The sequence below is a fragment of the Balaenoptera ricei genome, chromosome 10 (genome assembly GCF_028023285.1).
Source record: "Balaenoptera ricei isolate mBalRic1 chromosome 10, mBalRic1.hap2, whole genome shotgun sequence".
Taxonomy (NCBI): domain Eukaryota; kingdom Metazoa; phylum Chordata; class Mammalia; order Artiodactyla; family Balaenopteridae; genus Balaenoptera; species Balaenoptera ricei.
The window spans coordinates 98720494-98736868 of NC_082648.1; the positions used below are offsets into that span (position 1 = coordinate 98720494).

Below are 16375 nucleotides of genomic sequence, written 5' to 3' on the forward strand. Positions count from 1 at the left end.
TTCAAACCCGTGTCCCCTGCATTGGCAGGAGGATTCTTAACCACTGAGCCACCAGGGAAGTCCACATTTGATCTTCTAACCAAGTGGTTCTCACATCTAGCATACATCAAACTCACTGGAAAAGCTTGGTGAACCACAGATTGCTGGGTCCCCTCCAGAGTTTCCGATTCATTAAGTCTGGGATGGGACTCAAGAATTTGCATTTCTAACAAGCTCCCAGGTGATGAGGATGATGAGGCCAGCCTGGACACCAGCCCTTTAGACCCACTGCTCTAACCACAGAGAAGAATGCTTCAGCTAGAACCAGGAGTTCAGAGTAAATGATGTCTCCAAAGCTACTTTTTGAGAGTGAATTAATCTCACATGCTAGTTCATCAGCAACTCCAGGGCTATATACAGCACGCAGGCTGAGAGATTAAAGCTAATCAAGCGCTCCATTCAGAAGCTATTCTACATTTTATACATTTGCTATGTGTGAAAACTTATTATTTGGAGCAAATCATGTGATAAATAGGAATGAAAAGCCTTGACCCATGAATTTCTAGTTCATTGACTAATTTGAATTATGTTCCCCCAAGAAAGCCAAGAAAGTCCACTTCAATGTTTCTCAAGGTGAGGTCTGCTGGGAGATAACAAAAAATATATATATTGGTCTCTGTCCTCAGTTCCTGGCACAGAGCTCCTAAAGCCCTTGTAATTTCCTAAGTGATAAGAGCACTAGGAACATTTCTTATTCTAATATTTAGTCTTTGATCCTAGTTCCTGATATAGAGTTCCTAAATCCCTCAATTTCCTCGGTAATAGTAGTGTCTTCTGTTCTAATGAGGTGATTCTTGGTGGGCTCTTGGATGGGGCTGGTCACCAGAAAGACCAAGCTGTGATAAGAAACTTGGAATTTTCAGTCCCACTCACTATTCTCCAGAGAGGGGAGGGGGCCAGAAATGGAGTTAATGATAGATCATGCCTACATAACGAAGCCTCCATAAAAATCCCAAAAGTATGGGGTTCAGAGAGCTTCCAAGTTGGTGAGCACATCCATGTACCAGGAGGGTGATGTACCCCAACTCCTCGGGGACAGAAGCTTCTGTGCTTGGGACCCTCCCAGATCTCTTTATATGGCTACTCATCTGTATTCTTTAATAAATTGGTAAACGTACGTGTTTCCCTTTCCCTGAGTTCTGTGAGCTGCTCTAGCAAACAATCATACCCAAGGGGGAGGAGGTCATGGCAACCTCCAGTTCGTAGCCAAGTCAGACAGAAGTTTTGTGTAACCTGGGGACCGACTACCTGTGACTGTCATCTGAAGTGAGGGTCAGCATCCTAGGACTGAGCCCTTCCTTAACCTGTGGGATCTAATGCTATCCCCGGGTACGCAGCATCAGAACGGAGTTAAATCACGGGACGCCCGGCTGGTATCACACAGAACTGCCTGGTGCGGGGAACCCCCCACGCAACGTCTAGTGACCGGAAGTGCCAGAAGTGAAGTGCTCTGTGTCAGTAGTAAAGGACAGATACACAGTAGTGTTGATTTTCTTCACATCCACTCACATCAGAATCACCAGGGTCTGTTTAGAAATGAAGACTGCCAGACCCCGCTCCAGAGGGGAGGCATGAATCTGTATTTTAATAAGCACTTCAGGTGTTCTTAATCAATCAAAAGTTTGGAGAGGCCTGGCATGGTATACTGCGCTGTCCGATATGGTAGCTACTAGCCACACGTGGTCATTTAAATTTAAATAAAATTTAAAATTCAGTTTCTCAATTGTACTGGCAGTATTTCAAGTGCTTAACAGCCACACGTGGTTGGTGGCAATCCTACTGAACAGAACAGGTATTTCCATCATTGTAAAACGTTCTAGTGGATGAACATTCATTCAATGGTCCCTGAGTGCTTACTGAGCATGAGTTTGAACATCTGGCTCTGCCTGCATCTGTCTGGTGTTGGGCAAGTCACTTTCTCTAAACCTGCTTCCTGATCTGCAAAAATGGGAATATAGTCACCCTTCCACACGCACAAGGCTAAGTGAGAACCAAACAAGATGAAAGATGTAAAAACACGCTGAATTTAAAAACTATATAACTCTAAAGATTTCCTGTTGACACTACCTTCTTAACTTTCTTAACTACATCTTTCTTAACTCTCACAATGCTGGTAGAACTGGAAATGGGTATCATCTTTTTGGGTCAACATGGCAATAGCTATCAAAATTTTGTATGTTCAAACTTCTTAAGTAATTCCACTTCAAGGAATTTTCTCTACAATTATAACTGAGGTATACAAAGCTAAATTTATGGGCTATTCATTTGTCAATGTTTGTAAAGGCAAAAACCTGGAAACAAACTAAATATTTATCATAAGTGTATTGGTCAATAAATTATGGCATATTATGTAACAAAAAACGCAGTCATTTAAAAAAACTAGATAAATGTACAGATATTGATGTGAAGGATTGTTTGTAACGTTTTTACAAAAAGGCAAGGTACAAAACAGTATTACCATATGATTCCATTTGTATAAAAATGAATACCCAAATTGTATGTTTTATACAGTATTCTGGAAATACATGCACTTTTTGTTAACAGTGACTAACTCTTGGTAAAGAGATAGGAGAGAAAACACAGTAGGTGTGCACATATTTATAGCTTTACTGAAGTTTAAATGACTTCAATTTGATGAGTTTTGACTGATGGGTACACCCATGAAACAATCACCATCTTCAAGGTAGTGAACATATCCATGACCTGCAAAAGTATCCTCACGTCCCTTTGCAATCACTCTCCCTCCACCTACTCTGGCCCTAAGCAACCACTGATATGTTTTCTGTCACTGTAGATTATTTGCATTTTCTAAGTTTTATATAAGTGGAATCATACAGTATGAAATCTTTTTCATACTGACCTCTTTTACTCAGAAAAATTATTTTGAGATCCATCCACTTTTTTGCATGTATCAGTAATTATTTCTTTTTCCTTTTTGAATAGCATTCCACTGTATAGGTATACCACAACTTGTATCCACTCATCTGATGATGGACATTTGGGGTGTTTCCAGTTTTTGACTCTTACAAATAAAGCCATTATTAACATTTATGCACAGGTCTTTGTGTAGACGCATTTCATTTGTCTTGGGTAAATACCTTGAAGGGGAATGGCTGGGTCTATGGTAGGTGTATGTTTAGCTTTATAAGAAAATGCCAAATTGCGTTCCAAAGTGGTTGTGCCATTCTAAATTCCCACCAGCAAAGGAAAGTTCTGGTCGCTTCACATTCTTGCCAACACTTGGTATGGTCAGCATTTATTTTTTACTTTATACCAATTCTTTATCTTTGATTTTATTTTTTATCCCAAGCATATTCTATCTTTATAATAAATTTATTTTAAAATATCTTACATCTAGAAACAGTAATAAAGTTACAGCAGCTTTTGCTTCAAAGGTGCTGATCTATTTGACTTCCCTAGGGGTCAGTTTCTTTAAATGAAACGGGGAAATGACGACAGTACCTGCCTCATAGGGCTGTTGTTGGGATTAAGTGAGATTAGCCAGGTAGAGCGTCTGGCTTAGCGTCTGCCACATAGCAAACACTCAACAGTGTTAGCTGCTCTCCTCATCACCATCACTGTTGTCATCATTGTGATGATAATTGTTGTAACTCTTCCTACTCTTCCCTCCCTTTCCCACTATGACTGCTGCTCTCTAATAGTTGCTTATTTCTGTCTACGAGAGGTGATAGGATATGTCATCGATGGAGGACTACTCTGCAGAGTGGTCTCTATATTAGATTACAGGAGGGCTCTCTCTATTTTTTAAAATTATATGTTTCAGGTATACAGCATTATAATTTGACATCTGTATACACTACACAGTGATCACCACCACAAGTCCAGTAACCATCCATTACTGTACAGCTGACTCCTTTCACCCATTTTGCCCACCCTTGAACCCTCTTCCTCTCTGGTGACCACTAGTCTGTTCTGTGCATCAATGAGTTTGTTTGTTTTTAGATTCCACATATGAGTGAAATCACATGTTTGTCTTTCTCTGCCTGACTTACTTCATAATACCTTCAAGGTCCATCCATGTTGTCACAAATGGCAGGATTTCATAGGAGCATTCCCTTTCTAAAGGAGTACTGAATCTTTGTAACTAACAAAGAATAAGGACCTAAACTTTTCCATAATTTCGCAAAATGCTGTCATATCTCACTTAGCCCCTAAAGTGAGAAATGTCTGAGCACAGCAGGCAAGGGACAGGTTTCTAGGCTGCCACTGCCAAGGCAGAAGTGCAAGGTAAGCAAATCCAACCACTTCTTGGCAGAGAGGGCTGTTAAAAGAGAGGACAGAGGGCTTCCCTGGTGGCACAGTGGTTAAGAATCCGCCTGCCAATGCAGGGGACACGGGTTCGAGCCCTGGTCCGGGAAGATCCCACATGCCACGGAGCAACTAAGCCCGTGCTCCACAACTACTGAGCCTGCGCTCTAGAGCCCGTGAGCCACAACTACTGAGCCTGCGTGCCACAACTACTGAAGCCCGCGCACCTAGAGCCCGTGCTCCGCAATGAGAGAAGCCATCACAATGAGAAGCCTGTGCACCGTAACCAAGAGTAGCTCCCGCTCACAACTAGAGAAAGCCCGCGCGCAGCAAAGAAGACCCAACGCAGACAAAAATAAATAAATAAAATAAATTAAGAAAAAAAAAAAAAGAGAGAGGACAGAATGTGAACCATCTACAAAGCTCACCTTACTCGTTGGTGAAGAAGATAGAGAATGTTCCGAAGACTCCCCAGTGTTCTGTTTTCTGGGTTCAGTCTGTGATGTCCAAACTGGGGAAGAAGAAAAAAAGATAAATAATTACTGCTTGCTACCGCTTTCTTTATCTCAATTTCCACTTGCAGAGGAAATTATGTTGGAGTAACATGTTACAGCATATGGTAATAAAAATATCCATTAGTATTTAAATTTAATTAATCCTCTTATTTCATTGAAATAAATTATTTCAATGAAATAAGTGAAAATAAGAAATATTTTTTCAATGAAGCAAGCATGAGAATTTTCATTTTACAGAGAATCATGGGGAAAATTCTACCTCAAAAGAAAAAGCCATGCCCACGATGAAGATTTATATATTGATGGTATGGCTTCCAATCCTTTAAGAAGTTATGATAAACACTAATTAATTAGAATCTCTGCAATCTAAGCTCTTCACATTATATGTTTCTATTATAAAAGTGTCAAAATACATTTATTTGACTGCTACTGAATTTCTTTATATTAAGTACCAATTTAAAAATAGTACATTAGTAAAAATACTTTTAACAGAAGGGAATAATCTTTTTGAACTGAAATACTTACACTTCCACCTTCATTTTACCCATCAGTAAGTCCTTTGACTTTTTTCTCCCAAAAAGACCTCGAATCTCTCCTCCCCACTGCTACCACCATAGTCCAGGTCACCCTCACATCTTACCTGTATGACCGAAATAGCCTCCTAACCTGACAACCTCCTTTTCCCTTAGCCTTCTGACCAATTCACCACTGAACAGTCACAGTAATCTTCTCGAATTGTAAATCAGATCACATTACTCTCTAGTCTAAAGCCCTGCAAAGGTTTCCCACTGCAGAGAGAATAAAATCTCGTCCTTACCTATAGGCTCCCTGCTCCTTTTCTAATAACCTGCTCCCTGTTCCAGCCACAATGGCCTCCTTTCAGTTCCTAGGATTCACCAAGCTCTCGGTACATCACGTTCCCTCTACCTGGAATGCTCTTTCTTCTGCTCTTTGCACAGCTGGATCCTTACCTTCCTTTAAGTCCTGATTTACATATGGCTCCTCAGAGGAGCCCATCTCCAATCATGCCACCTGAGAAGACCCCCACCATGCCCCTCTCCACTAAATCATAGAATGCTGTTCACTTCCTTTATAGCTGTTTCCTCAATTTGCAATTACCTATTTATTTTGCTTATTTACATGTTCATTCTCTCCTCTGTTACCTCCATAAGGGCAGGGACTATGGCTTTTATTCACCGTGTGCACCCAGTTCCTCACACAGAGTGGGTGCTTAAAAATATTTCAATGAATAAATAACTGAATGAATGAAAAGCTACAAATTTGAAAGTGCTTCAGAAAAGCTAAATCATTTATTCCTCCTGAATGAATCTCTGATCTTATAAAGGAAAATCTACCCTGGGCACCAAGCAAATCAACTTGAATGTGAAGGAAGCAAACTTATATTTTCCTGAGGTCTTTAAAGAACTTCCGGGACTTCCGTGGTGGCGCAGTGGCTAAGAATCCGCCTGCCAATGCAGGGGACACGGGTACGAGCCCTAGTCGGGGAAGATCCCACGTGCCGCGGAGCAACTAAGCCCATGCACCACAACTACTGAGCCTGTGCTCTAGAGCCCGTGAGCCCCAACTACTGAGCCCACGTGCCACAACTACTGAAGCCCACATGCCTAGAGACCGTGCTCCACAACGAGAAGCCACTGCAATGAGAAGCTCACGTACCGCAACAAAGAGTAGCCCCTGCTCACCTCAACTGGACAAAGCCTGCAAGCAGCAACGAAGACCCAACACAGCCATAAATAAATAAATAAATAAATAAATAAATTAATTAATTAAAATAAATAAATAAATAAAAATAAAGAATGTCTTCCATAGTTGGGTTTTCTGAGACAGCATGTTACCAAAGAAACCGCAAATGTAAACTTCGTTCCAAACCAAATAGGAAACCAACTGACAGCCAGACTGGTTAGCAAAATATCAAATAATGGAAAAAATGGATGAGGAATGCTCCGGACTACTTTACTGCTTTATTAACATTGCTTCAAACAGGGAAACCACGTATTTTAGAATGTTGTTTGACTAAATGCAGGGAGAACCCCTGCACTCACCCTCAGAATTGACTGTACTGTCTGCAGAGGATAGGTGACCGTGGTGGCAATTGCTTTGGCTATTGCACCAATGATGAACACGTCCAAAGAAGAAAGCTGGAAAGCAAAGGAAGAACAAACTGCATCAATCTAAACAGCAAGAAGGTGTCAGGGATTGTCTGCTGCTTTCAGAATCAGGGCTTACCTTCATTCGTTTCTTTAAAAGCTGCCGTTTTAAACCTTCATAGAACATGAACTGGATGGCAGGATTGAAGACCAACAGCAAGGAGGGAAATGTGCCATTCCATAAAGCCAGGATTCCTTCATCGCGAATGATCTGGTGAAAAGCATCTGAGCAAGAAATCAAGGACCTTTGATGACAATCCCCTAACTAGAGAAGACAATGTACCCAGAACACAAACCTGATTCTATTAGTATTCTATCATACTGATTCTATCAAGATTTCCTTCTTGCAATGACAAGTTAATCAGTTAACTACTTTTGAATAATCATCAGATACTGACCGTCACCAAGTTATTGAGAGACCAATTTCACTCATAGGCAACCCTTCCTGACAAACCTGGGGTTAGCATGTCAAGTTTTCCTAAGTAATCATCACCACCACTGGGACCTCTGTACTACACAGAATTGTGAACTGATAGCCCATGTGTTTCACAATAAAGGTCAGTACAGAAAAAGATTAGAGATGACTTCCCTGGTGGCACAGTGATTGGGAATCTGCCTGCCAATGCAGGGGACATGGGTTCGAGCCCTGGTCCGGGTGGATCCCACATGCTGCAGAGCAACTAGGTCTGTGCACCACAGCTACTGAGCCTGCACTCTGGAGCCCACGAGCCACAGCTACTGAGCCTGCGTGCCACAGCTCTTGAAGCCCACGTGCCTGGAGCCCTGCTCCGCAACAAGAGAAGCCACCACAATGAGAAGCCCACGCACCGCAACAACGAGTAGTCCCCGCTTGCTGCAACTAGAAAAAGTCCATGCACAGCAACGTACACCCAATGCAGCCAAAATAAATAAATAAATAAATTTATTAAAAAAAGAAGATTAGATAGTTCTCTGGAGTCCATTTTATAGGATTGCCTTGTAAGAAAACCACTGTTCTCATTACAAAGATGGAAGCATGGGAAAGGAGAACCTGGCAATGTAATACTATTAAAAAGCAGAAGCACAAAGATATCAGATGCTAATTTGGTATCTTTATCTAAAGAAAACACTAGGGAAAAAAAAGTAGCAGATTGCTCTTCAGAAATATTCATCCCCTCCCACCTGTGCTCCATGGGCTATACTCCATGGGTATATTTCTCTACCCCTTATCTTGGGGCTTGGCCATTGGTTGTGCTTTGGCCAAGAGTATGTGAGCAGACAAAATGCAAACAGGGGCTTGAAATATGCTTGTATGATTGGGCATGTCCTCTTGTGCTTTTGCCATCACCAAGAGAAGAATATGCTCAGGTTGGTCCCAGGAAAAGGAAGAGAAACACATGGAGCTGAGACCCCTAGACGCATGGAGCTGAGACTCCTGGGCTGGAGTCAGCCTAGATGAGTCAAATCCCTGTCAATCCAGAGACACGTGAGCTAAACAAATACTTACTGTTGGGCACTGAGATTTGAGGTTGTAGCATTATCATGGTGATAAATTCCAGATACAAAGAGAAAAGAAAATCTTTAAAAAGGAACTCACCCAAGAGACACTCACCAATAACACCACTGTAGTTGGTGGGTACAATGTCTTCATTCCTAAATTTTGCCCCTTGCAGCTTCAGTCTGGTGTTTACCACCCAGAGTGGAGTGGTTAGCAGCACATTCACTACTCCTTTAAAAGGAAAGGGGGAGAGACAAAGGGAAAGCAAAAGGTAACCTGTTAAGCTTTGCTGTCTTGTGTTAAAGCTACACACCAATGTTTCAGTTATACGCCACTGACCTACTAGGAGACCTAAGGTAAGGTGTCCCTTTGTGCCAGGGTACAACACAAGCCACTACTGTTAGAAGCAATTCAGAAGCCTTGCTGATAGCAGAAGGGCTGGCAGCAGTACTTCTCCACATGAAGAGAGTACTGAGCTTCCTCATTTGTATAATAGGAGGCAATCTGTTTGTCAATTTATATAACCACCAAAGTAGCAATTTTGATAGAGTTCTAAGTACAGTTTTTAAAAACAGCTTTAAGACAGGGAAGTGACTTGTTGATCACATGCTAAATAAGTCCATGACAATATCACATAAAACACACAATTTACAACTCTCATGTAAGTAGCTCACATGGTTTTAAGTGAGTATGGATCTAGTACAATAAATGAGAGAAAGTGTGACATTTGAAAGTGCTTCAACAGGGACTGAAGGCTCACAGAAGAGTTCTTCATCACTTGGGGAATTAGGATAGGCAGGCAGCAAGCAGTAGTTATGAACCATCACAAAAACACCTGAAACAAGCATCATAATCCTTACAAGTTTAAGGATGGGGATCTTGGCCGCCCAAGGTGGCCTCAGAGTGGAACAATACAATGAGCCAGGTGCTTCTTTTTTGAAAACACATGATCCCAATTTAACACCACCTTGAGTTATTAAAATATTCCTCATCAGTCCTGAAATGATTAGAGAAAAATACCAGACAGACTTGTAACAAAGTGCCTGACACACAGTATATACTTTATAAATGTTTGTTAAATAAATACTTAACAAGTAAACTAATGAGCAAACTCAGCAAACAATGGTATATCAAGCTATCTGGCTCTAGCCATACTCTGAAGAACCAAGAGGCACAATTATAAGGAAGAGAAATCTTCTTTTACTAAAAGCCATTTAAATACAACATGATTGAGAATGTTTTGATTTAAGGAATCTCAAAACATACTATATATAGAAAGCATGAAGGCTAAGCTTGGTGAAAACACCAGGAAATTCAAATTCTAAATTTTCATTAGCTGAATGCAGTTGCAAAAGTAAGATATTTTGGCACCTCTCTCTTAGAAACATTGTGAGAACACATTTCTCAAAATAAAAGGCATTATCAAATAATTTTATAAGTTGTATATTTGTTATATTTTTTCACATAACACAAAGGAGTCATCTTTAGTTATGACTCAGTATAGTCATACATTATCACTTGAGGCATTGATCATAATCTGAAAAAGTCTTAACTAGAGATTCTTGCTAGTCTCATTTTACAAAAGCACCAGTGCCCAAGAGGCCAAGATAGAAGACTATCAATACACGCCCATTTGCCCAGACTTTATAATGTATTCCTATTCAATATAATGTACGCATCACTTAACAAAAAAAAAAATCAACAGCCAGAAAAATCAGACTAGAAAGTGCTACTGAGCAGTCTACCACTTTTTTTTTTTTAAGATGAAGACAGGAGAGCTCAGAACCAGAGATCACAAGCTTCTGTGGATACTGTAGACAGGCACAGTGTACATACCTTTCTAAACAAATGAAATAGGTTGCCCATTAAATAAATTCTTTGGAAATCAAAATTCCCTTCATGTTCTATTCAAGAGGTAGGCACACACAAAACATTTCAGAGGCAATGCAGCAAAGATTAAGATTTAGCCACTATTTAAAATTCTGCTTACATATCCCCATTATTAACACAGGCTGAAAGATGGAGAGGATTCTAAGGACATTGTCAAGTACAAAAATGCATCACATCATTTAAATAATATAAAGTCCTTGTAAGAACATTTTGTATTTCAAAGCTTTTTATCTGAGAAGTTCTTTAATCCTCTAAGCCAAAATAGATGGAGAGGTATTTTTAAACCACTATCATTTTATGAGTTCTGGGAAAATACCTGAGGATCCAAACTTTACTAAAAACTTGCAACCTATATAATCAAGCAAAGGACAACATTCCACGGAGGAAAAACAAGCTGCAAACGAACATGATGAGTGATTCCGACTCTGACTAAAGCACGATGGATACGGCTGCAGGATAAAGACAGCTGTCTGCTTATTTATGTGTAGAAAATTCTTCTGCCAGTTCCAAGCCATGGCTGTTACTTCAGCTCTAAGATGGGAATACTAATACCTTATCTACTTAAGAACAGGAAATTGTTTTTCTTCCAATTCAAATGATTCTATTTTCTTTCTTCATAAAAAATCATTTATAAGAAAACAGAACCAAAACTAAAAGATGAAGAACAGTAACTGAACACACTCACTAAAATCACTCACTGATTCAAGGATAATTGAAACACAGCTATTTACTTCTGAAATCTTAAAAACAAAGTTTTATTAGTAGTGAGTCTCCTGAGTTAAGGACAGAAAACAAAAATGGAGAATGCTAATTGGGTGCACTTCTGGGGAACACATGCAATGACCACTGAGATAAGAAAATGGCAGATCAGGGTCATAAATCTAAGTGCTTGGCTCCTTACAAAGGAATGCAACTTGATACACTACAGGAACAAACCCGCCTTACCAGATTTAAGGCCTAAGGACAGGAAATTAACTGCAACTGTCACAACAATGATAACACCATTGGCATTCAAAAAGAGTTATTGATAAAAATTCCAATTTCATAAAAATGGCAAGTATCATCTTCATTTAAGTTATCTGTAAGGTTCTGCTCTCAAATTCTTCCCCAGGGTATTAAGCTATTTGGGCTTTCTTCTGTGAAAATAAAATAAATAGTAATAACTCTCTAAGTTCCTAGAAGAAGTGGAGTAACAATAATACTGCTCCTAGTTCTCCCTGGCGATAATGAAACTCATTCCTAGTGACTGTAACACAATGACAGGGTTCACAGCAGGAAGAGAAAAAGCTGTTTTAATTATTGTAAAAATGCGGTAAGCACTGAGATATAAAAACATGTTATGAGGAGTTTAAAACTCGCAAAAGTGATTTCCAAGGAATTCCCTACCTTCAGAAAAGGAGAGGACCCATAATCGGAGAATCACAGAATTATAAAGGACTATAAAATTCATTTGGTCAAGGGTCTCTCAACTGTGACACTACTGACATCTGGGGCTGGATAATTATTAGTTTGGGGCAGGGCAGGGGTGCAATTGTGTAGGATGTTTAGCGGTATCCCTGGCCTTCTACCACTAGATGCCAGTAACATCCTCCAGTTGTGACAACCAAAAATGTCTCCAGACGTGGTCGTGTGTTCCCTGTGGATCCACGCATCTAATCCAATCACCAGGTGATTATTCACTTTATTTTTGAAAATCTCAAAAGATAGGAATTCATTCTCACCCCAATAGCCTATTTTTTACAAGAGCTGTTAGAAATTTTATTTTTACTGATATTAAACCTACCTTCTAAAAGCAACTGGAAACACATAAAACTAGCTAATAGGTGTTTTTTTATCTGAGGTATGAATTAGCAATTCTTAAATAACTTTATGCGTATTTTAGGATAAGTAAATGTTTATGACCTGCAAGTCAGTCACCCATGGTCTGCTCATCAAATACGTATTGTGTGTCTAGTATGTGCTAAGTAGGTGCTGATGATACAGAAGTAAATAAAAAATGAAAATCCCTGTCCTTTTGAAGCTTATGTTCTAATGGTGTAAGACAGGATAAATGAGTAAAATATGTAGTATGTTAGAGGATAAGGTTAAGGAGAAAATTTAAGCAGAGAAGGGGGATAAAGTTTTGTGGGGTAGAAAGGGGCACCATTTTCAACAGTGTGGCCATTTAGGGAAAGACCTTAAAGGAGGTGAGGGAGTGAACCACGCAGTAACCAGGCAGAGGAAACAGCAGGTACACAGGCCACGAGGCAGAAGCAGGCCGGGAGTGTTCCTGGAGAAGAGGTCAGTGAGGCTTGCAGTGGGGTGAGTGAGGAGAACGGGCGGGCCAGGTGACACAGGGCTTTGTAGGACTAGGTAAGGACTCTGGCTTTTACTCTGAGTGAGAAGGGAAGCAATTGGAGTCCTTTGAACAGAGAAATAATACAATCTCACTTACGTTTTTTAAATTTATTTATTTTATTTATTTATTTTTGGCTGCGTTGGGTCTTCGTTGCGGCGCGCAGGCTTTTTCTAGTTGCGGTGAGTGGGGGCTACTCTTTGTTGCGGCGCGCGGGCTTCTCACTGCAGTGGCTTCTCTCGTTGCGGAGCACGGGCTCTAGATGCATGGGCTTCAGTAGTTGTGGCACGCGGGCTCAGTAGTTGTGGCTCGCAGGCTCAGTAGTTGTGGCACACGGGCTTAGTTTCTCTGTGGCGTGTGGGATCTTCCTGGATCAGGGCTCGAACCCGTGTCCCCTGCATTGGCAGGCGGATTCTTAACCACTGTGCCACCAGGGAAGCCCTCACTTATGTTTTAACATGATCACACTGGCTGCTGTGTTGAATACATATTGAGGGGGACAAAGGAGGAAGCAGGACATCAGTTAGGAGGCTCTGAAGATAATCCTGGCAAGATTTAGTGGTGGTTTGGACACAGGTGGTAGTGGGGGAAGGGGCTGAATTCTAGAAACCATATGAAGAAACAGGCAATAGGATTTGCTCACAGACTGGAGGCAGGGTCAAAGAGAAAGAGGATGAATTCAAGACTTTTGGTAGGGCAACTAGTAAAATGATGAAGATTACAGGAGGAGTGGACCTTTAAATTGAATTCATTCATTCAACATTTAATCAGCACCTTCTGTGTATCAAGCACTGGGGATACAGAGATTTAAAAAAATGTAGTCTCTGCCCTTAAGGAGTTCACTGTCTAGTAAAAGATAAAGACAAATATACAGACTATTGTTATCCAGCGGAGTAAGCACTGACACAGAGGTATATACACAGCTGGAGCACAGAGGGTAGGCACCTAACCCAGAATAAAACTTGGGGGTGGTGGACATGAGAAACAGGGAAGGCTTCCTGAAGAGAAGGTGGCTTGAGATGAGAATAAAAGGATGACTAGGAGTTAATAAGATAAAAAAAAGCAGTAAGGCTGCTTCAGACTGACAACAGCTGCTGTAGAGGAATGAGGTTACTAAGGGCTCAGTCTATTCAAGGAATCACAGTTTGGCACAGGAGAACAGGAATAGGAAAGACCAAGATAGGGAGGTAAGCAGTATCACAGCAGATCCCGTATGTTAGGCTCTTATCCTGCACCTGTACAAGGGGGGCCTTTTCTGCTGAGGGAGCCACGACTCCATCCTACATGCAAGCGGCAGACACTGAAGGGTTTGAAGCTGGGCATAACATAATCAGATTCGGATATTAGAATAGCAGTTCTCAATCATTTCTCTGACAAGACATGTAACAGATGATGTTCACAATCAACACAGACCCACGGGTTCTCCCTGTACGTCAAGCGTAATTCCATTCTTTTCTCACGCTCACAAGAAAACATTTCAGAATGTAAGTGAATTAGAATGATATTAATACAGTGGGATCTCTTTTAACCAGTTCCATATAATGGACTCACCAGATAAATCTGTGTTCCTCTTTCCCTTTACAGGACACACCGACAGATGCCACAGCACGCTGATACCTGCGGCCAGTAGGCTACTCCCTAGTGTACCCGTGCTCTTCTACTTCCATCCCACAGGGGTTTAGGCTTACCAGGAGTGAATTATGTCTTTTCTCAAACCTGCTTATGTCGGTCATATCTGTTACAGTAGGCAAAGCATTTACAGGTATGGGTTATACAAGAAAAAAAGCACAAAACTTCCATCAGTGAGTGGATATGCCTTGGCCATACAAAAAATTGGAGAAGTATATATTCACATATCTTAGGTTAAAATAAAATACTTAAGGCATGTAGGCTATTTATGATAGTCCCTACTTCCACTGACTTTTTAAAATTAACTGCCCTACCATACCAGTCTAGCTGTTTTAGGTATGGGAGGATCTATTGTAATTATAAACTGCATAAGAGTTAGAAAGAAAATGAGCAGAGCACAGTGAGAGAGAATAACAAGGGGTTGTATGTACCTAGTAGATAATGGGATGCCAGATACAGCAAACAAACAACTTTGGACACCTAAAAAGGAGAAGATTTAATCATATATTTCATAAACTAGTAGTTTCATGGGAAGTTATATGAGTTAGTCTCTGACAGTGAGTCATAACCTTTTAAATGTAAATACATATGAACCGCAGTAATCTAAAAAGTATTAAGGGACTTCCCTGGCGGTCCAGTGGATAAGACTGCGTACTCACAATTCAGGGGACACGGGTTTGACCCCTGGTCGGGGAACTAAGATCCTGCATGCCACATGCCACACAGCGTGGGCAAAAAAAACCCCAAAAAAGTATTAAAATCAAGGTATTACCAATACTTGGTCTCAAGTATAAAAGATCATACCAGATTGCCATTTGTTGTAATTATGTAAAACAGAAGATTCCTCCTCTACAGGTTGGATCTATTCTGATATTTTTTCAACTGAACAAATCTCAAACTTGAGTTCTTTGAATTATGACACTGTTTGAAAACCATTCTTCTAGAAAGGCTACTTCAAGCAGAACTATGCAAAGTATGTTAGTGAGAAAGACTTGAGAGGCAAAGAGATCAGAACAGAGCAATGGTCCAAGTGAGAGATGATGGCACTTGATTTTGGGAAATGGCTATGGACATGGAGACAAAGGAATGGATTCAAGAGATATTTAAGAGACAGACTGATGGTTCATGAAGACCAGGCAGACACGGAGGGTAAGAGAGCACCCTCTATGAAGACTTCCAGATTTCTATCCTGAGTGACCTACCTACAAGTATTCATTTATTACCTCAGAAAATGGAACCCTGTGTGTTAAACTCTTTACGTGAAAGTTGGTCTGGCGGGGGTTGGGGGTGAGGGTGGTCAAAAGGCACAAATTTCCAGTTATAAAATAAGTCAGTCATGGGGATGGGATGTACAGCAAGGTGACAATACTTAATAATACTGAACTGCATATTTGAAAGTTGCTGAGTTGATCTTAAAAGTTCTCACCACAAGAAAAGAAAAAAAATTGTAAATATCTGTGATGATGGATGTTAACCAGACTTCTTGTGGTGATCATTTCACATTATACACAAATATTGAATCATTATGTCGTACACCTGAAACTAATAGAATATTATGTCAATTATATCTCAATAAAAAAAATTTGGTCCAAGTGAAAGTTTATTATATCAAAATCAACTTAAGGCTAAAATGAGAGTATTAAGCATAAGAAAGTCTCAGAGACCAAATAAAAAAACAGCAGTGGTCTCATATAGGTAAAGAGGAAAAATTGGGGGCCATGAATACTCCTGGCCTGGTAACTATTTTTCAATCAAATCATTTTCATTTCAAATGGACATTTACATTATTCAACTGTGTGGCTCCCAAATCAGTAATTTTTCAAAGAATATATCAATAAGTGAGTCCACAAAATACTAACACTAAACATGCAACATTTAAATAAATTAATTTAGATACAGACTAGATAAACACAAAAAACCCATAGGAAAGAGACCTACTTTTTTCCCATCTCTTTAATAAAACCCTGATTAATTCAACAAATATTTTGTTTATTTAGCAAATATTTATTGAGCTACTACTACATGTTAGGAATTATTCTTACCGAAAATTTAG

At 40.2% G+C, this 16375-nt stretch overlaps 1 protein-coding gene across 3 annotated transcripts in view; it reads right to left on the reverse strand.

Moving 5' to 3' along the window:
* Window positions 1-16375, reverse strand: part of SLC25A17 (solute carrier family 25 member 17) — a 58153-nt gene that overhangs the window by 13130 nt on the left and 28648 nt on the right. For all 3 annotated transcript variants that reach the window (XM_059937039.1, XM_059937037.1, XM_059937038.1), the window contains 4 exons: window positions 8583-8699; window positions 7071-7216; window positions 6887-6982; window positions 4737-4819 (listed from right to left, as the gene is read on the reverse strand). In XM_059937039.1, the coding sequence (XP_059793022.1) occupies window positions 4737-4819; window positions 6887-6982; window positions 7071-7216; window positions 8583-8699 (442 nt within the window). The remainder of the gene's footprint in view (window positions 1-4736; window positions 4820-6886; window positions 6983-7070; window positions 7217-8582; window positions 8700-16375) is intronic.